We start from the raw sequence: 20,591 nt of genomic DNA, 5'->3' as shown, positions 1-20,591 counted from the left end.
ATCTCATGCATCTTCTTAGGTTACCACATAGTGAAACTGATGACCAGCAAGTAAAAATACTCCAGAAAATATGTAAATACTTGGAAACTAAGCACCATTTCACTGAATCAAAAATGGTTATAGAAGAAATCAAGGGGGAAATAAAAAAATTCTTGAGATGCTTGAAAGAATCACCATAACATATCAGAATATCAGAACTTGTGGGACACAGTCAAGGCAATGTTAAGAGAAAAGTTCGGGCCCGGCGGCATGGCCTAGCGGCTAAAGTCCTCGCCTTGAACTCCCTGGGATCCCATATGGGCGCCGGTTCTAATCCCAGCAGCTCCACTTCCCATCTAGCTCCCTGCTTGTGGCCTGGGAAAGCAGTCGAGGATGGTCCAAAGCCTTGGCTACCTGCACCCATGTGGGAGATCTGGAAGAGGCTGCTGGTTCCTGGCTTCAGATCAGCGCGCATCGGTCCGTTGCGGCTCACTTGGGGACTGAATCATTGGACGGAAGATCTTCCTCTCTGTCTCTCCTCTTCTCTGTATATCTGACTTTGTAATAAAAGAAATAAATCTTAAAAAAAAAAAGAGAGAGAAAAGTTCACTGCAATCAATATCTGCATTAGGAAGTCACAATGACACCAGCTAAATGATCTAACTGTACATCTAAAGGAGCTAGGGAAACAACAGCAAAATAATCCCAAGATTAGCAGAAAAAGGAAATAATCAAAATAAGGAAGAAGATAAACCAAACAGAGACCAAAAGAACAATGCAAAAGATCAGTGAATCAAAAGCTGGTTTTTCAAGAACATCAATAAAAATTGGCATTAGCCCAACTTAAAAAAAAACAACAACAAAAAAAACAGGGAGAAGACACAAATCAATAAAATCAGGAAACACAACAGTGGTTAACTTATTCATAGAATGGTCTGGGACTATTATAAGCAACTATACTCCAACAAATCAGAAGACTTAAAAGAAATAGAATGATTTGTGGGCACAAACCATTTACCAAAACTTAACAAAGAGGTAACTAAAAACCTAAATGGACCTATAACCAGGATGGAGACTGACTCAGCAATTAAATCCCACCTAACAAAAAAAGTCCAGGAATAGATGAATTCTACCGATTCAGTCATTTGTGGAGTGGACCAACAAATGGTAGATCTCTCTCTCTCTCTCTCTCTCACTCTCGCTGTCTCTTTCTTCTTCTGTTTGTAAACTTGCCCTCCCATGAAAAATAAATACATCTTAAATATAAGAAAAATAAATTGAAGGAATTCAAATGGGACATGAGGTAGTCAAATAATACATTTTTGCACAACAGGATTCTATATATAGAAGAACCAAAAGAGTCAACAATGAGACTATTGGAACTCATAAGAGAGTTTTGCAAGTAGCAAGGTGCAAAATCAATAAACATAATTGATTACCTTAATATGCACAAACATCTCCATGGCTTAGAAAATATTTGTTTGAACAGTTCCTTTGAAAATAATAGAGGAGGATCTTAATTACCTTGGAATTAACCTAATCAAATATGTCAATGACTTCTATGATGAGAATCAAAAAACATTTAAAAAAATGAAATAAGGCATTAAAAGATGGGGAAGTTTACCATGTTCCTGGATGTGTAGAATCAACATCATCACGATGTCCATATTACTCCAAGTAATTATAGATTCAATACAATCCCAATCAAAATGCCAATAACATTCTTCTCAGAGTTGGAAAATTGGCATAAAAATTCACCTGGAAATACAAAGAAACACAAATAGCCAAAGCTATCCTGAAAAATAAAAATAAAGTGAGAAGAATCACAACTGTAGACCCCAAGACATAATACAGGGTAGTGGTTGTCCAATCTCAAACCGGTAGAAAACCAGAGCAAAAGATCAATGGAACAGAACAGAACACAAGAAATGAGCCCACACATGTACAGCCAGTCAGCCAATCCTCAATAAGAGAACTGAACATAATCAGGGAAAAAAGATTGGTTTATTCAACAAATGATTTTGGGACTTTTAGATGTCTGCTTGCAGATGTAAGAAATAACACTACACCTTTCACATTATATATATATAAAACATCAGCTCTAAATGGATAAAGGATTAAACCTGTACCAGAAACCACCTAATTATTAGAGGAATATATAGGAAATACTCTAAAAGATGTAGGAATAGGCAAAGACTTTAGAAAAGTCACCAAAGGCAGAGTCAGTCAATGCCAAACAAATCAATGAGACTATATCAAACTAAGAAGCTTCTGTACAGCAAAGGAAACAAGCAACAAAATGAAGAAGCATCCATTAGAACGGGAGGAAATCTTACATACTAAACAATGGATAGGAGAATAACATCCATGATTATAAAACATTTCTAGATATTTTTCTGTAATACAAGATGTCCCAATGAAGTATTCTTAACAATGTAAAAGGAATGAATCTTTGCATTCCTTTTTGCAAGATTGCACCTTTTAGAAAAGTTTTTGGCCAGATGTTGTTGTCTAGTACCTTGGGGCCTTGCAACCCCTGGTGTCAGTAAGAGCTCCAGAACCTCCATTCCAATCCAGCTTCCTGTGAATGCATCCTGGGAGGCAGCAATGGAAGTTCAAAGACTTGAGTCTCTGTTGCACATGGGAGACTAGGACAGAGTTCCTGGCTCTTGGCTTCATCCAGGCTGGGGAGTGAAGCAGCAGTTGAAAGATCTCTTTCTGTAACTCTGCCTTATGAAGAAATAAGCAAATGAATCTATATTAGTAAAAATGGTTAATAACTTCTATTATTGATCACATTTTAAAATCATAGTAGGTTTAATACAATTTTCATTAAACTTTCTTTGTCTTAGGTGTGTAATTGAAGTTGTTTTAAAAACACTTGAAGCAGATAAATGATAAGCATGATAAGAAGTTTTAAAAGGAAGTTAAGGTAGTAATCCAAGGTATACTGTAGTTTGAGCAAGAAATCATTGGTGGCTCAGTGAACAAAGTAATGTTACAGCTGCTGGGCTGGGGTCTTGGGGGGCTGGAAGGGGAGGATTGCTGCTTGCTGCCCTCCTGCCCAGCTCTTAGGGCCCTTCGTGTGTCTTACAGAAACTATGACCTGGGCTGGGCACTGCCTCTGTTCCCTGATAAGCAGAGCGAAGGGTTGGTCTGTAGCGTGAGAGGAGCTTCCAGGCAATATATCAAGTGGAGACCCTAGAATCCATGTCCCTTTTGCTAGCTCTTTCTCACTTTGTGTTGTTTGGAACTAGGGCAGGGCTGGGCTGGGAGGGAGAGCTGGGGAATCTAGAGGCTGCAGTCTCCCTGCAACTCTACCTTTCAATACAGGTGTGATAAGAAGGTAGCAGGAATCTAATGCATGTAGTTTAAATCCTAACAGTTAATACACATTGAATAAGATTTAGCTACTGCTGCTGCTACTTTGTTTCTTTAAAAGTCTCCAACATTTCAGAAACTTGGAAGTTTCCCTGATGTACAGTGGAGGTGGTGACTGAGAGGAGGGTCTGAAGGCCTGCTTGAGCTGTGCAAGCCTGTGCTGCCACCACACCCAGGAAAGCTGTTGGTTGGGTGATCCATGTAACTGCTTATGCTTAGAGCAGGGGACAAAGTCCACAGGGCAGGCATTTCCTGCTCAGGTTGCTGGGATAGCTTTCACTTTAGATAGTGGCAGAACCAAGAGAGGGGCTGGCGTTCGTGGCTGGGAGGGCTCAGTGGACCTCGGGGCAAAGGCTCTGCAGAGGCTGCTGCAGCTGTGCCCACTCTGCTGCAATGGTCTTCTAGGAGCCCATGGTATCCTCAGAGTAGGAGCCCTGAGCCCAGCAGTTGACCTGGAAGTGGACTCAGTGACTCTGAGGGCAGGTGGCACCTTGGAGAGTAGATATCCTGGCTTCTGGGGTCTCTGTGGCTCTGAAGTTTCTGGATGTGATGCGTTTAGAGATCCTGCAGGAAGTTACAGCCGTTCACATTGGAGACAAACAGGAGCAGGTAAGCTGGTTTGAGGACACCTGTGAGGGAGGAAGAGGAGAGAGGGAGCAGCTGCCTGGGAAGAGCCTGAGAATGTTGAGAGGAACAGGGTGGCAAGAGAGGGCGGCTGGAACAAGTCTCACTTATCCAGGAAGTAGATAAGACCCAGGAAGACCCAGGACAACCTTAGTATGCCATGTGTCCTTATTCATTTCTTTCAATTCTATTTCTTACCATCTAGGACTACATTTCTCCTTTCTTCCTTCCATTGTTCATTCATTTGTTCCTACCTGCTTTCCTTCCTTCATATTTTTTCTTTCTTTCCCTCTTTCTAATTTCCCTATTTTAAAAAGTTTCATTTATTTACTTTAAAGCACAGCTAGAGAGAAAATGAGATATATGTATCTGCTTGTTTACTCCCCAAATGGCTGCAATCACCAGGACTAGATCAGGTTGAAACCGGAAGCCTGGAGTTTTTTCCTGGGTTTCCTGCATGGCTTTCAGTTTCCTGAGCACTTGGGCCAAGTTCTGCTGTTTTTTCAATCATGTTACTAGGTAACTGGATCTAAACTGGAGTGTCTGGGAATGGAACCAGTATCCATATGCAATGTGGCAGCATAACCAGTTATACCACAGCACTGGCCCTTACATTCTGTTCTAATTTTATGTTGTAACTGTTTTAATACAAAGTCATGTCACTCTAACTGCACTGTGGGTGAGGCTGCTACCTCTTGTTTGGCCAATAAGAAAATAAGCAAGAAATGTCAAGGACTGTGCCTGAAGTGGCGACATCATGGCTGAGCTACATGGAGCCCAGTAGAGGAGCCCTTGAACCTGTCCTTCCAGGACCAAAGCTGCCCTCTTCCTCTTTCTCCTACAAGCAGTGGATGGGATCTTTTTCTGACCATGGCTCACGTCCTTGTCTCTGTGGCCTCACTCCAGGGTCCTTAAATGCTCATGGAGAAATCATCCTGCATAGACAGTGGGGATTCACCTGTCATTGGGTAATTATTTGGGTACCTGTTGAATGTGGGGTCTGTTCTGGGTCCATGCAGGAAGGGGCTGGACTGGGATTCCAAGTAATTTGACATCACAGGCAAAAAGCCAGACAGGCTGCTGGGTGCCTGTGATGAGCACATGGGTTCTGTGAGGATTGGGTTTGTATCTGAGGCGCTCCTATCTCCAGGGCCCCCTGGATTCCATGAGGTTGGCTTGAAGATCCTGTAGGGGATACCGTCATCTGTCAAGGATGATGGGGTGACCCTCACCCTTCTGTTACCACCTAACTGACCATCTGTGCTGAACCTGCTTCCTGCTTCTGTCTGCAGGTCCAGCTGTCTCCTCCCCTTCCCATCTCCTAGCTCTGAGGATATGGAACATGGCTACCGCCCCACTCTGCTATGCAGTCTCCCCTCACTGCTTTTCCTTGTGCAGCTGTCCACATGGGGCTCTGCAGGTAAGTGTGTCCCCGTCTATCCTCCCTGGGGTTGGAGGAGGACCTGATGCTCTCTTGTAGGATGGGATAAGGTGTGGAGGCCCAGGTCTGAAAGAGGATGGTGCTCCCAAACCCTGAGGCTTGTTACATGTTTAAGGCTAGTCAATAAACATCAAGGAGTTTGAGGGATCTTGACAAGTGCCCAAGGATTTTTCTGATATGTGTTTAAAAAGTAAGCATCAAAAGCTTAAAGACCACATTTTCCTAATTGCTGGTTTCCTTCCTGTCCAGGTATGCTCAGCAGTCACTGTTCCCCCCAGCCATGTCATTGTGTCCACTCTGTGCCAGTGCTGTCTGGGAGCCCCTCAGTAGAGCTGTGCTCTTCCCTCTGGGACTTTCCTTCTAGCAGGGACAGTGAGCAGCTCTTAGGCCTGTGTTTGTGAAAGGAAACGAGTATGGGAAAACAAGGTAGAACAGGGAACCTGCAGGCAGGGGTGCAGGAGGTGTATGAGGGTAGCAGCCGCATTTAGTGAGACAGACAGTGCAGACAGAGAGCGGATCAGGATGTGGGGTAGGGGTTAGCTGTGAGGATATGTATGAAAGATGGTTCCACAGAGGCAGCCTATGAGAGGCTGCAGTGTGCCTGGGTATGAGCAGCAGAGCATACTGGTTCTGGGGAGGAGAAGCAGGAGCTATGATCAGGACAATACGGGGTGCAGCTGCTGGGCCTGGGGACACTGGAGAACAGAAGTGCTCTTGGCAGAGTAGGGATGCAGATCTCAAATGTTGTACTGGAGAGAGAGCCATGTGCCTGGTCTTCTGCCTTCACTTGGTGAGAGACGAGGTTGGCTGGGCCAGGGTGGAGCAGCGCAGTGCTGAGGGGGCCCCTGGCATATGTATCTTGGCACATGGTAACTTGTCTTGCAGCAGGGTGCTCCCTTGACTCTGTCACGAGGCTCAGATGCCAAGGGTGAGGACGTAGAGATAATGACTGACCTCCTTTCCTCCCTTTTTTCTTTAAAGTTTATCTTATTTGAAAAGGCAGAATTTGAGAGAGAGAGAGAGAGAGAGAGAGAGAGAATGAGAGATGTTTTTCATTTGTTGTTCTATTCCCCATATAGCCACAATGCTTGGAGCTGGGCTGGTCTAAAGCCAGAAGCATTTTCTGGGCCTCCCACACGGGTGCAGGGCACATGCACTCAGGCTATCCTCTGCTACTTTCCCTGGCACATTATCAGGGAACTGAATAGAAGCAGAGAAGCAGGAACACGAACAGGTTCCAATATGAGATACTGGTGTTCCAGTTGGCTGCCTTATTAGCTATACTCAGTGCTGGCCCCAAGGGCAGGATTACTGTAGAAATATCCTTGGAGTTTGTTTTAGATTAACTTCAAACTTAGTGGGTAAGATTAATATGTGTAGAAGCAATACACTTAGATGTGGGAGTGGACATTTCTAAGGGTGTGGCTGAAAGATTTAGGAGTTCTGAAGAAGCCTCAGATGTGTGCTGTGGTCAGTGTCCAGGATGTCCTCACACACACCAAGTCAGAGCTGTGGCTCTCCAAGTGTGGTTTCTAGAGCAACAGTGTCAGCTACCGGGGGGTGCTTAGAAATTTCTGTACTCATTCCAGACACGTGCACCATGAGGATAGGGTCTGGGATTTGAGTTTTACAGTCTGACTTTTGATTCTGGTGTATGCTCAGGAGTGAGACCCATGGGGGTAGAGTTTTCTTCTCATGGGACAGCCTGGGGCCAGTAGCCAGGCAATTGAGGTGATCCATGATGTCATTTCTGGGCCATGTACTCATGGTCTGAGATCCTATCTAGATGCAGAGTCATCACTGCTCAATCCTCATCCTTGGGGTCCCACCTTCAGCACTTGTTCCCAGTCTGTCTGTTCCCCCTCCTGATGGTCTGTGTGTCTGTCCTTGGTCTATGTCTCTCAGTGTTCTCTGCCCTGTGTTTGCGTCCACAGATGAATTCCTGGTAACTGGTCCAACCGACCCGATAGTGGCAGTGTTGGGTGGTGATGCCACTCTGCCCTGCTCCCTGTCACCAGCCATGAATGCAGAGGACATGGAGCTGCGGTGGTTCCGTTCCAAGTTCTCGGAAGCAGTGCTCGTCTATCAGAACGGCCAGGAGCAGAATGAGGAGCTGATGCCCCAGTATGCAGGGCGGACCTCACTGGTGAGGGATTTCCTTTCCCTGGGGCAGGCTGCTGTGCGCATCAGGAACATCCAGGTTTCAGACAATGGGAAGTACACCTGCTTTTTCCAGAAGGGAGATTACTATGAAGAAGACATTTTAGAACTGAAGGTGGCAGGTTGGTATCTTGGTCTGTATTCTGGACACAGACCTTGGGTAGATTGGTTTTGGCAGGAAACTCATGCAATTTAACGTTTCACTTTGTATGTGAGAAAGAGCCAGTTCATTTACTGATTTATATTTGAAATACCAATCTTAAAAAGTAAATATCATTTGTTTTTCAAAGGCAGGCAAAGAGAGAGAGAGAGAGAGGGAGGGAGGGAGAGAGAGAGAGAGAGAGAGAGAAAGAGAGAGAGAGAGAAAGAGAAAGAGAGATCTTCTCCCCACCCGTTCATTCATTAGACTGCAATGCAGTGGAAATAGGAGGTAGAAGATTTTTACAGGTCTCCTGTGTAGGTGCAGGGCTCCAAGTCCTGCGTCATTTTCCACAGCTTTCCCTGACTCACTAACAGCATGCTGGATAGGGAATGAGGCAGAAACAGGGACAGAAGCTCAGCCAACCACGTCAATATTAATCCCATATGTATAGCTCCTTGTGTGTGCCATGCCTTGCTCTAGGCACCAAGGTCAGTAAAGAAAAGGTCCTTGCCCTTGGAGTGTATATTCCAGAGACTGAGCTAGAAAAAGCAAGATTAATAAATAAACAGATGATATTAGGAGGGGACAAGTGCACCAGGAGTTGGGGATCAGGATATGGGGTGGGGAGTGAAGGTAACTGTGCGGTTACACAGCGTTGCATGTGTGGCTTTATGGATGATTTGAGCATGGCTGAAAAGATGTAGGTATAGTGTCTTATATGTTTCTGGAGGCACAGTATTTACTACAGGGAGGTACCCAGAGTGAAACCCTTGGCATGGGAGTGTGTGTGAGATTTACTCTTGGCACACCAGGAGGCCATTGGAGGAGGTGGAGATGGCAAGAATGACTATATTGCAATCAAGACATAGTCTGTCCTGGAGTAACACTGTTCACCGTGAACAGGAAAGATCATTCAGCCTAAACACTTGTGCAGGCACCTGAGTACTGCAGTGAGATTCCAAGAGTCCCCTCTAGATTGTACATAAGAAGGCAGTGGGCCTGCACAGGCTGCTGACCATGGCCAATCATAATTAATCAAGCAGTCCTTCGGACAGGATGTGTCTGTCCTAAGGGCAAAGACCTTGGGGCTTGGAGTATTGCAGAGAAATCAGGTCAAAATGTGGAAGATACCAGAGTAATGCTGAGGCAAAGCCAATGGCCCCAACATTTTTCAAACCTCTGGTTGTCACATTAATCTCTTACTGTCCAAATAAATCACATGACCAACACCAGAGTCAGAGTGTGAGGAATTTGGTAGAGGACAAGCTCTATCACAAATGAGTCAACGTTGTGTATTTGTTTCTGAAATGTTTAGTTCTAAGAGTCTTTAAGGAAACCTGGTTGAGGTAGTTCATAGTGATGTACATATGAGGCAAAGAAGTTGAGGAGGTATACAACTTTGAAAGTGATTTATTTAAAAGAGAAGCTTTGGGATAGAAGTAGATGCTTTTGAGGTGTGTGAGATGAAGACTAGAAATTGAGGATGCAGTCCTGGGAAGAAACATCTACTGTTGTCTCTGACCCTCAGTAATAAAAGTACCATAGCGCATGCCTCCCAGGGGTCCCAGGGCTCTTGGTCTCCTTCAGGGCATGACCTTTCCATGGCGTCCCCAGAATGCAACACAAGTGGCTCCTTCTGAAAGTGGGCAACACTAGAACCTTGCTGAGACCATGTGCCCCACATGGGTCTCCAAGACCTCCACAGCTCCTCTCTTGCAGGCCTGGGCTCTGCCCCACAAGTGCACATTGAAGGACCAGAGAAGGATGGAGTTCGTGTGGTTTGCAAGGTTTCAGGCTGGTTCCCAAAGCCACAGGTGCAGTGGAGAGACGTCCGCGGAGAGAAGTTCCTGGAGTTCTTTGAGGTCCACACCCAAGATGCAGCAGGGCTGTTCAGCGTGGAGGCTGCTGTGGTGGTGAGAGACCGCTCTGCAGGGGATGTGACCTGTTCCATCCTCAATCCCATCCTGGGCCAGGAGAAGGTCATGGCCATCCCAATCCCAGGTCAGTGCTGTCTGTCCTTCCAAGCAGGGTTGGAGAGGGTGGTGTCCCTGGTGTGCTGGGTGGGCCTGGGGTGCACCCCTGACTGGCTCTCCTGCTGGGCACAGAGCCCTTCTTTCCTCAGGCCTCTCCTTGGAAGGCAGCTTTTGCTGTGAGCCTGACTGTGCTGGTGCTGCTACTGGGTGTGGCTGGCTTTGTCACCAAGAGAGAACACTTTGCAAAGGTGTGGGAGAGGCAGAGACAGAAGGATCTGAAACGGGCTAAGGAGGAAGACCAGCAGGCAAAGGAGGAGGCTCTGAAGTCCAAAGGTAGGCAGGGCAGGGCCAGGCAGAGTGGGGGCAGGAGCTGTGCTGAGAGGGACAACCTTGAATGACCTGTGTCTATGAGTGCAGCTCCAGGGGGCATCCAGGACATCAGGCAAAGAGCAGGTGCTGTGCAGGAACAGAAAAGATGGGGTAAAAGGGGAAGAAGTATGGAGGTGTGGGTGGGTCTGGAGTCAGAACTTTTGTAGAACACAGAGAATGTTTGGAATTACATGCAGAACAGAGAAAGGGAAAGGGTAGGCATTCATAGACAAACTGGATTTATTATTAAAGAGAAAAACAAATCTATGGAGGGTGGCTGGCAGAAGTCTAATGGCTACAGTGTCAAATGTAAAGGTCCCTGAGGAGATTGCTCTTGGCCATTCAAATTGCTGCAGAGCAGGACCTGTGCTTTGGCCCGATCTGAGAAACTGGTTCTTTTTTATTTTCTTTTGAAAATTTATTTACCTTGAAGATTTAAAAATATTATTTGGAAATACACACACACATATATATATATAAACTTATATAAGTATATTTATATAATCATATATGAGAGAGAGAGAGAGAGAGAGAGAAATATTCCATTTAAGTGTATTTTTCTTTCTTCAAATGGGCATAATACCTGTGGCTAGGAAAGGCCAAAGGTAAGAGCTTTTAATTTTATCCAAGCAAGGCCCATATGGTTGCTTTCCCACAGTGACTAGCGGGAAACTGCTTCTGATGAAACAACATGTACTTGAATGGCATTGAGATGGGATGGCCGATGTTGTAGGCAGGAGTCAAAAAACTGCTCCCCCACCAGAGAGGGCACATTTTCTCTCTTCTTCCTGGAGTTGAGTTCATGATGTTTCCACTCTCTTTCAGATGAGCTCCAGGCAGAATTCGGTAAGCTCTGCTCTCCCTCCTGACTCTGTGTCCCTTGGAGAGGACACTGTGGCTCTCAGTTCACTTGTTTCCTGTGTGTGCTTTTCAGATAGGAGGAAGGCAGCGTACCAGGCTGGTGAGTGACTTTCGAGATGTGCTGAGGTTTCCTGTCCCTCCTGAGCCCAGCTGTATCCCCTCCTTGTTTCTGTCTAGACACAGGCCCTTCTCTGCTGACTGCAGTGTTTGGTGGTGGGAGGTAGAGACCTGCTCACAGTGCTTTTTCTCATCTGTGCAACTGTTTTCTGTCTATGCTTTAGGACAAGGGTGTGAAATGTACCAAGAAGAACATACTGCATCCTGGGTTTTACTCCAATTGTGTCCCATTTTCCTTATGAGTGTTGTTAATGTTTGGCCTTCAATGCATTGATCCGTTGGCTTGCACCAGGAAGCCAAAAGCAGATGCTCTAGATTTCATGAGAGGTGGGATAGAGATGAATGGTTCATTGATTCTTGGGAGTGTGAGCTCCCATCTGCTTCCCAAAATGCCACCGGGGAGCCATTTCTCTGCTGTTTCTCGCAGGTACATTTGAGAATGGATAGGGAGAGGACTGGGCTGCTGACCAGGTATGGGGATGTGAAGGGAGATGAATATTTCTGTGAGTACTGATGCTTCTCTCCAGAAATATTGTATAAGGATGGTGGGTCTTCTCATTCTGGTTTCATTCTTATTTTTAAGGATTTATTTTATTTGTTTGAATGAATTATAGAGAGTGAAAGTCAAAGGGATGTCTTCCGCCTTCTGTTCACTCCACAAAAGGCTGCGACCAGGAGCTTCTTCCTGGTTTACTACCTTTGTGCAATGGCCCAAGCACTTGGACTTCCCTCTTCTGGTTTTCAATGTGCATCAGGTGGGGTCTGGATCAGAAGCAGAACTACTTGGTTTTGAATTGTACTTTATGTTGGATGATGGCACTGCAGGTGTTAGCTTAATGTGCTATACTACGGAGTCAGTCCCTTATTCTCCTTTTGTATTCAAATCTGTTTCTTGGAAACACTATTTGATAACTAATTGTCACAAAGTCAGTTATGCTTTTCATTAATTTTTAAGGTCATATACACTTCATTTTTTTTCTTATAAGCATCACTGAGGAGTAAATGACATAGGAAGTTGTGGGTTCTGAGGCCCAGGACAGGGAGTTGATAGTCACATGTCACAAAGCAAGGGTAAGGGGTGCAAGTGCACCTGTAGTCAGACTTCCTGATCTCTGCCCAGGGAATTTTCCATAGTTCTGCTGTCTGACACCGCAGTAGGCCTCTCCTGTGTAGCCTCCCTCCTCCTGCTGTCTCTCTCCTCAGCACAGAGGGCAGGCAGGGGCTGAGCAGGTGGTGGCTGTGATCTCACAGGTGTGTTTTCTTTCAGCCTGGAGGAAGGCGCAGCTGTATGCTGGTAAGTGAACTGACATTTCCTCTGCCACCTGTCCTCTCCTGCCCTGCCTTGCCCTTCATCTGTCTTTGGACTTCCCCTGGCATGAGAGAGGGGTGCCCCGTCTCCCTGTCCCTGTTGTGGCCTCCATGGGAGGACAGCAGGGACGTGTCCTTGGGAGCACAGCTCTTCCTGCATTCTGGGATCTCCGTCTACTGCAGGTCACTGTTGTTTAGTGACACCCTCTGAAAGTCCTTGTTTAGTTGATCTTTCACTGGTGTCGTGATTACAGTGAGAGAGCAACAGGATGACAGCTCTCCAGATCAGGAATTGCTGGTCTCTAGAAGATGCTGGAAGCCACACCCGCCTGTTATACCTCAGATGTCACTAAGAGGGTTGTTAATTCTAGACCCTCTTATCCCCAGATCGCTATGCTGCAAGTAGCAGTTTTGCTTTCCTGTCTCTTCTTGGTCCTCTTGGATGCTGCTCTTTTTGTTTCATGCTCTGACCTCTGTTCAAGCTGTGTGTCTTCCTCTACACATCTTTGGTTGCTGAGGAATGAGTTACTCTGAGTAAATGTTCTAAATATGGAATCAGACAGTCCGGGCTGTTTGTGGATAGATTTCTGTGTTGGTACCTATGAAATATCTGAAATTATGTGCAGCATCCTGAGATTCTGGATGGATTATTTGATAGGCAGGGAGTGGCTGAATGAGGGCAGGGAGAGAGAGAGAGAGCGAGCCAGCACATTTGCTAGTTCTCTCCCCATCTTCTGTCAATAGCAGTGCTGGGCAAGATCAAACCCAGTAGCTGGCCACTCTGTCCAGCATTCCTATGTGATGTCAGTTTTCCAACCCCTCATTTCTGCTTCTCAGGGTCTGCATACTCAAATGAAGTTGAAGTCAGTATTTGGAATTGAACCACTAGGCTGAAAATACTTGCTTCTCGTTTTTTTCCCATTGTTGAAATTATTATTATTATATAATACAGTGTCATAGCTCCTTGGTTTTCCCTTACCCCCTCCCCAAATATCCTCCATCCTGAGTTCCCCTATATTATTACAATAACATCATTCTTCATAAATAGTTGTTAAGTCCATCATTGCAAGCATGGACAATGGCAGAGAGTCCCACATTCCATTGTCAAGATATATTCAGCAGTTTCATTGGGAGTCCATCTTTGATCTGGGAATAGAGACAAATACTGCAATCTATCCTCACATCTGGGTTTGATAGCTCCATTACGTAGTTACTACTCCTACCCTAAAATGAAAAGCCACGAAGTAAAATTAACAACAGGAAGAAAAATAGAAATTTATAAAACCATGAAGTTAAGTAATATGCTACTTGTTATGATAGTCTCCATTACACAGTTACTGTACATCCCCTTATATGAAAAGCCACAAAACAAAATCAGCAACAGGAAGAAAAAAGCAGATTTACAATGCCATGAAGCTAAATAATATGCTACTGAACAACTAATGTGTCACTGAAGAAATGAAAATAAAGAACATTCTTGAATAAAATGATGTCACTATATGACATGAGTCAGTGAAGATGAGAAATAGGAGAAAAAACTGTTTTAAAGAAATGAAAATGAAAACAAAATCATCAAAATTCATAAGGTATGATAGGATGATCTTTGTTGGTGAAATGTTTCTCCTGTAGGCAACAAATAGATGTTTTTATGTTTAGTCTACTAATCTATGATTCCTGATTGATGAGCTTAAGCCATTTACATTCAGCGTTAATATGAATGGGTAGTTAATTTGGTCATTTTAGCAATGGGTTGTTCATTGATTTAGTCGTCTGTTGTTATTTTACTGGGATGTTCTTTGCATTTACCTTTGGTTTTGGTGAATGCTATTCCTGTTCTCTGTCATGACAACATCTTTAAGTATCCTTTGTAGGGCAGGTTTGGAAGAGGCATATTCTTTCAGCTTTTCTTGACTGTGGAAGAGTTTTATTTCATTTTCAAAGACAAAGGAAAGCTTTGTTGGATATGTTATCTTGGGCCAACAATTTTTTCTTTTAGAATCTGGAATATGTCACTCCATTCTCTTCTGCTCTGTAGAGTTTCTTGTGAGAGGTCTCCTGTGAGGTTAATTACCATTCCTCTGTTTGAAAACTGATTTATTTTCGTGTGCACATTTAAGGTTCTTTTCCTTATGTTCAATTGAAGAGAGCTTGATTATCATGTGTTGTGGTGAAGATCACTTTTGGTCAGCCCTGTTGGGAGTTCTGTGCCCTTCCTTGATGTTGTTTCTCAATTCTTTCTCCAGATTTATAATATTTTCCTTTAATATTTCATTAAATACCTTTTTCAAACCAAGCTTCTGTTTTTGCACATTCTACGACTCCTATAACTTTTATATTTGGCCTTTTAATAATGCTTTTCAATTCTTGAATAAAAATTTTTTGTTTTTAGCTTGATCCAGCTCTGCTTCCAGCTTTTTGTTTGTTTCCCCTGGTGACAGGAAATATCTTCTAATTCTGAGATTCTTTCTTTTGCTTCATTCAATTACCGAGACTTTCCACTGAATTTTTAATTTGCTCCATTAAAAATTCCAATAATTTGGCTTGATTTTGTTTCAATGTTTTTATTTCCTGTGTGACAAACACCTTAAATTTCTTGAACTCCTGTATGTACTTCACATTGTTGATAAGAAGCTTTATAATGAATTTTCTGAATTCTGTGTTCCCCATTTTCACAATGTCTTCCTCAGTTAACTATGAGGTTGGCAAAGGATTTTGCTCTGTTGCAGGGGAGTCTTCAGTAATATTCATTGTGCCTCTGTCTCTTCTTTTGCTCTTGGTCCTTGTACTTCTGGTTTGCAGGTTTTTCTAATTAGGGCAGGTTTCTAGGATCTGTCACTCACAGGTCTACAATTCAATTTAGTTATTTCAGTTGGTATCCAGATCTTTGTTTGCAGTCACTTCTGCCACTCCCTCCAATGAGTGGTCACCAGTGCAATGCACTGAGCTTAGTGAGTTTGCTTCCAACTCAGTGCACACACAGCTCATTGTTGTCCCTGCAGTCTCAAAGCCTTTGCCACACTGTACAAAAGGGTGCCTGATGTGCCACTCATGGAGCTCTTGATCTACTGGCCATTAGTTCTGAGGGCTACCTGGACTCATGTTGGGTGGAACTTATAGGATGTCACATTGTTGCAAATCACTGAGCCAGAAATGAATGTGTTTCCACTTTATTGCATACACAGTTCTGCTCCATAGCCTTCGCCTCTTTACACACCATTATGCCCAGATCAACTCTGTTGGGTGTCTGGACTGTTAAATCCATGTTGTTTCTGCACTACCAGTTTGGGATTGGCTGCTTTGTTTCTGTTCTTGGTCAAATCAAACAAACCAGCAGGACAGGCAGTTTCTTGCCTGGATTTACTTGCTGATTCCCAATGAACTCCTACCTGGTTGCTGGTGCAGTTCACTGGTGTAGTACAGATTGCTGCTGGGTATGTTACTGGGATACCTGGTCACTGCAACACCATTGTTGTTACTGCTGCTTTCCCATGTCTGCCAGTCTCCAGGTGCCACTCTGCCTTCCGTCAGTCCTTTACTATTTTCTAGAATGTCCCCTCTCTGCTTCAACCATGCTAATGTTTGTCTATAAAAGGTGTCCTTTCCATATTCTGTTATCTTTTAAGTATCTGAATTGGGGGGGTGGTGAGAGAGAAATTGAGAGAGAGAATGAAAACACACTCTCATTTGTTTTTCCACTCTGTAATTGCCGTATTATCCAATTATCCAGGATTGTTCAGTGCTATTCTGGGGCGAAATACAAGAGCCAGGAACTTGTTTTTAAACTCCCACATGGGTGGCAGGGATATAACTATGTGATTCATCTTCTGCTGCCTCCCAGAGTGTGCAGGCAGGAAGAAAGCATTGGGAGCTGAAGCTGGAGCTGGATTTGGGTATCAGGCCCAAGCACTCACATGTGGATTGTGGAGAACCTAATCAGTAGCTTTACTGGTGCTTTTTTTTTTTTTTTTTTTAAGAAAAACAAGAACAAAAATGTGATGTGGTATTTTTCACACCAATTTCTCCTACTTCAGTAGAATTTCTTGTGTGCCTAAAGTTCATTCTTTTTTAGGGGTAATATATATCATAACAGGTCTCACTGGGATAAATGCATGCGAGTCCATATTTCTTTCTGGGTCTGGTTTCTTTCAGCCTTTAGCCTGGTGTGGTTCAGGGCCCCAGTGCTCTGTCTTTATAGCCAGCAATGTTTGCAGTTTACAGATCTTGTTTTTATCATACATTGAGCACACGGAGATTGAGAACCATTTCTGGGTTCATCTGATTAGAATAAGCACCATTGGATAATGCAGTGAACTCTTCTAAATTAAAGTTCTGAACCTTTATCCCACCAGCAAAGCTCTTGTCCCTATCATAGTTTCAGGTTCTTGGGATCCAAACACTGACAGCTCTGGGAGTCGGACTCTGTCTTCCACCTAGTCAATAGTGTTCCCTCCATCATGGGTTAGAAGCAGCCTGAAGTTTAGTCAGTACTCAGTATATAAATGAAATTGAATAATATACATTATTGAAATTTTGATATCCCCAATTTACTCTCAGATAAATCTAGGTTTCGGGATGATTTTGTGGCTAGGAAATTAACACAGGTTGATAGTAAAACGTGGGTAATGGCTTTTGTTTTTTGATCTCAGGGTCCAATTTCTCATTTCTATGATGTTAGCTTTATGTTTGCTGTTTGCAGGAAGGATTCTGCTCTGCTTTGCGTGTATGTGTGTGTGTACAAACATTTCCCATCACTTGCACATCACTGTCTCAGTTAAGCAGGTGCTGAGTAACTGTGTGCAGTCTGTAGAGCCTGATATAAATATGTGTTCTCTTGTAGATTGGCGGAAGGAAGAGTTCCAGGCTTGTGAGTGACTTAATGGTCATCTTGGGTGTTCCTCCTGTGTTCCCATGGCTCTGTCCTCTCCTTCAGTTCTTTGTGGTGATGTAGATGCTGGTACCATTAACAGTGGTGGGGTGTGGTGACAGGGAACAAACATGAGTGTTCTCAGGTCTTTGTGACACATTTGACTCTTAGAGCATTGTGGTTCCTCCTCCTGTTAGGAGGCCATTGGCTTGAATCTCAAGGCCCTTGGTTCAGGGCCTTGCCCCTCACCCATGCAGCTGGGTCCTTTGGAGTTGGTTTAGCACCTTGTTTATTAGGTAAGAAAAGACTTTGCCTGATTGGGAATTCTTTCTGCAGGGTCTGTCACTCTGGATCCAGACACTGCCCATGCTGACCTTGCCATCTCTGCTAAAGGAACCAGTGTGACCTGGAGGGCTTCCTGTGTGAACCCAGATGTCCGCTGCAGTGTGTTGGGTTTTAAGAGCATCACATCAGGAAGATGTTACTGGGAGATAGAGATCAGGGATGAAATGGGTAGCGAGTGGACTCTGGGGGTCTGTAGGGAGAATGTGATAAGGGCAGGGCCATATAAAGAATCCCCAGAGAAGGGGTTCTGGGTTATAGGGAGATTTATAGATAAATACTTTGCCTTCACCATGGAAAACACAGCTCTATCCCCTAGGCAGAATCCCTGCAGAGTGGGAGTCTTCCTGGACTATGATAGACGGGACATCTCCTTCTATAATATGATTGATGGGTCCCACATGTTCTCATTCTCCCCAGCATCCTTCTCTGAACCCCTCTTTCCATATTTCAGTATAAAGTCAGGAGCTGTAACCCTGAGCTCCCCAGTGGGTGGGTCTGACAGGCGCCCTGTGACGCTGAGTGGTTCTCCTTCTTTGGAAGAGGCTGGGAAGCCCCCAGGAGCGGGACTCAACCCTGGCTCTGGTACTGTGGGTGCTCTCCCAGGGGCTGAGTCTCCATTACTTCCCTGCCCCCCATAGGGCCCCTCCCTCCCTTATTCCTCATATGACCTTTCTGGTGCAGCTGACTCGTTGTGACTAAAGCCTCTGTGGATTGTCCTGGATGTCCCAGTAGCCTTTAAAATAAATAATCACATCTGTTTTTTTAAAAATGTAGTTATTTATTTGAGGGTGGTGGAGAGAGAGAATGAAAGAATAGCTTTAGAATATCTTCCATCTGCTGTCTTGCTTCCCAAATGGCTGCAAAGGCTGGGATGGAGCTGAACCAAATTAGAAGTCAAAAGATTCTCCCTCCTTTCTCTTGTAGGAAAGGCAAAGGTCCTTTATATTTGCTTCAGATTATTGTATTTTCCTCATTTTTCCAATTTGTTCTCCATAAATATTCCTTCCCTAGCTTCCTCTCATTTTTAAATATTCAACATCAATTTGTGTTTGGAGTTCGTGTTGAATAAATGGACATTCCTCACCAGCCTGTCTCCAGTGTTTCATGTGGCCAAAGAACATCATTGCCTTACCTTCAGTGACCTTTGAGTCTGCTGGCAGTTTGACAAATGGACTTAACTGATATTGACAGAACCTTTCATGCTTGAGAGGACATACTTTTCATTCGTATGTGAAACTTTCTTCAGAATTGATCTTATTACAGGCCACAAAAAAGCCTTAGCAAATTAAAAAAAAGAAAATTATACCATGCATCTTTTGAAACCATCATGGAGTAAAACTGGAGACTAACAAGTTATAATATGCCAAAATATGCAAATACTTGTAGCTTGAGTAATGTGATGTTGAATGAACAGTGGTTTGTAAAATAAATCAAAGCTGATATTAAAATTGGTTGAAATGAAGGAAGGCAGCAACATAACATATTAAAACATATGGGGGGCCCAGCAAAATAGCCTAGTGTCTAAAGTCCTCACCTCGGTATCGCTTATGGCTGCTGCTTCTAATCTTAGCAGCCCTGCTTCCTATTCAGCTCCCTGCTTGTGGCTTGGGAAAGCAGTAGAGGATGACGCAAATCCTTGGGACCCTGCACCCATGTGGAAAACCTGGAAGAAGTTTCTGGCTTCAGATTGCGCAGCTCAGGCGATTGAGGCACGTGTGGAGTGAATCAATAGACAGAAGATCTTCTCTGTCTCTCCTCCTCTCTATATATGTGACTTTCCAATTAAAAATAAACCTTTAAAAAACATATGAGACTAATTGATCGAGGTGACGCTCTGCTGGCTCTGCCTACAAACCTGAGAGGGCCTCCCTAAGAGGCCGTTGAACTTGAACTGGACAAGTGGGATGCTGGACTCTGTATGGTGTAAACTTTTAATTAGGGAATCTCAACGGAACTTGAGCTGTGGTTATGCATCAAGGTGAAGGAATTCATGATGGGGGAAGGGTTTGGGGTGAAGAGGGGGGAATCCCAGTACCTATGAAATTGTGTCATGTAATGCAATGTAATTAATGAATAAATGAATATTAAAGAAATAAAAAAAAACATATGAGAGATAATCAACTCAGTGTTAATTGGAAAGTTCATCTCAATCAATGCTTATGTCAAGAGATTAGAACAGCACCAAGTAAATGAGCTGACCATACTGTTGAAGGAGCTACAAAAACAACAGCAAAGCAATCCCAAGACTAGTGGGGAAAAAGAAATAACCAAAAACCGAAATAGAGAACAAAAGAACAATACATAAGGTCAAAGAACCAAAGAGCTGGATCTTTCAGAAAATCAACAAAATAGATTTCCCAGTAGCCTATCTAATCAAAAAAAGGAAGAAGTTACAAATCAATAACATCAGAGACAAAACATGAACTAAATAACAGATATCACAAGCATACATAGGTTATTAGGAACTACTACAAGCAACTATATGACAATAAATCTGAAGACGTGGGCCTGGCAGTGTGGTCTAGCGGCTAAAGTCCTCGCCTTGAAAGCCCCGGGATCCCATATGGGCGCCGGTTCTAATCCCGGCAGCTCCACTTCCCATCCAGCTCCCTGCTTGTGGCCTGGGAAAGCAGTCGAGGACGGCCCAAAGCGTTGGGACCCTGCACCCGTGTGGGAGACGTAGAAGAGGTTCCTGGTTCCCGGCATCGGATCGGCGCAGCACCAGCCATTGCACTCACTTGGGGAGTGAGTCATCAGACAGAAGATCTTCCTCTCTCTGTCTCTCTTCCTCTCTGTATATCTGAATTTGCAATAAAAATGAATAAATCTTTTAAAAAATCTGAAGACCTAGGAGAAATGGACAGATTTTTGGACATACATAATCTGCCAAAATTGAATCACGAAGCAATTAATAATCTAAATAGACCTATTATAAGGAATAAAATTGAATCAGTAATTAAATCCCTCTCAACCAGGAAAAGCCCTAGACCAGATGACTTCACTGCAGAATTGTACCGATTGCTTCAA

The 20,591-nt window shown here is 43.9% G+C and overlaps 1 protein-coding gene across 1 annotated transcript; it reads left to right on the top strand.

Annotated features, from left to right (window-relative positions):
• The first annotated feature begins 3,602 nt into the window (after window positions 1–3,602).
• LOC101534433 (butyrophilin-like protein 1) lies at window positions 3,603–18,323 on the top strand. Its single transcript, XM_058665046.1, has 10 exons — window positions 3,603–3,969; window positions 5,277–5,404; window positions 7,360–7,707; window positions 9,447–9,728; window positions 9,833–10,033; window positions 10,895–10,915; window positions 11,004–11,030; window positions 12,315–12,341; window positions 17,193–17,219; window positions 17,556–18,323. Exons 2-10 carry the CDS (start codon window positions 5,320–5,322, stop codon window positions 18,200–18,202), a joined length of 1,665 nt encoding a protein of 554 aa, XP_058521029.1. The 5' UTR covers window positions 3,603–3,969; window positions 5,277–5,319; the 3' UTR covers window positions 18,203–18,323.
• The last annotated feature ends 2,268 nt before the right edge of the window (window positions 18,324–20,591 follow it).

Source organism: Ochotona princeps, chromosome 1, assembly GCF_030435755.1.
Source record: "Ochotona princeps isolate mOchPri1 chromosome 1, mOchPri1.hap1, whole genome shotgun sequence".
Classification (NCBI taxonomy): domain Eukaryota; kingdom Metazoa; phylum Chordata; class Mammalia; order Lagomorpha; family Ochotonidae; genus Ochotona; species Ochotona princeps.
This window is presented reverse-complemented; position numbering and strand designations above follow the sequence as displayed.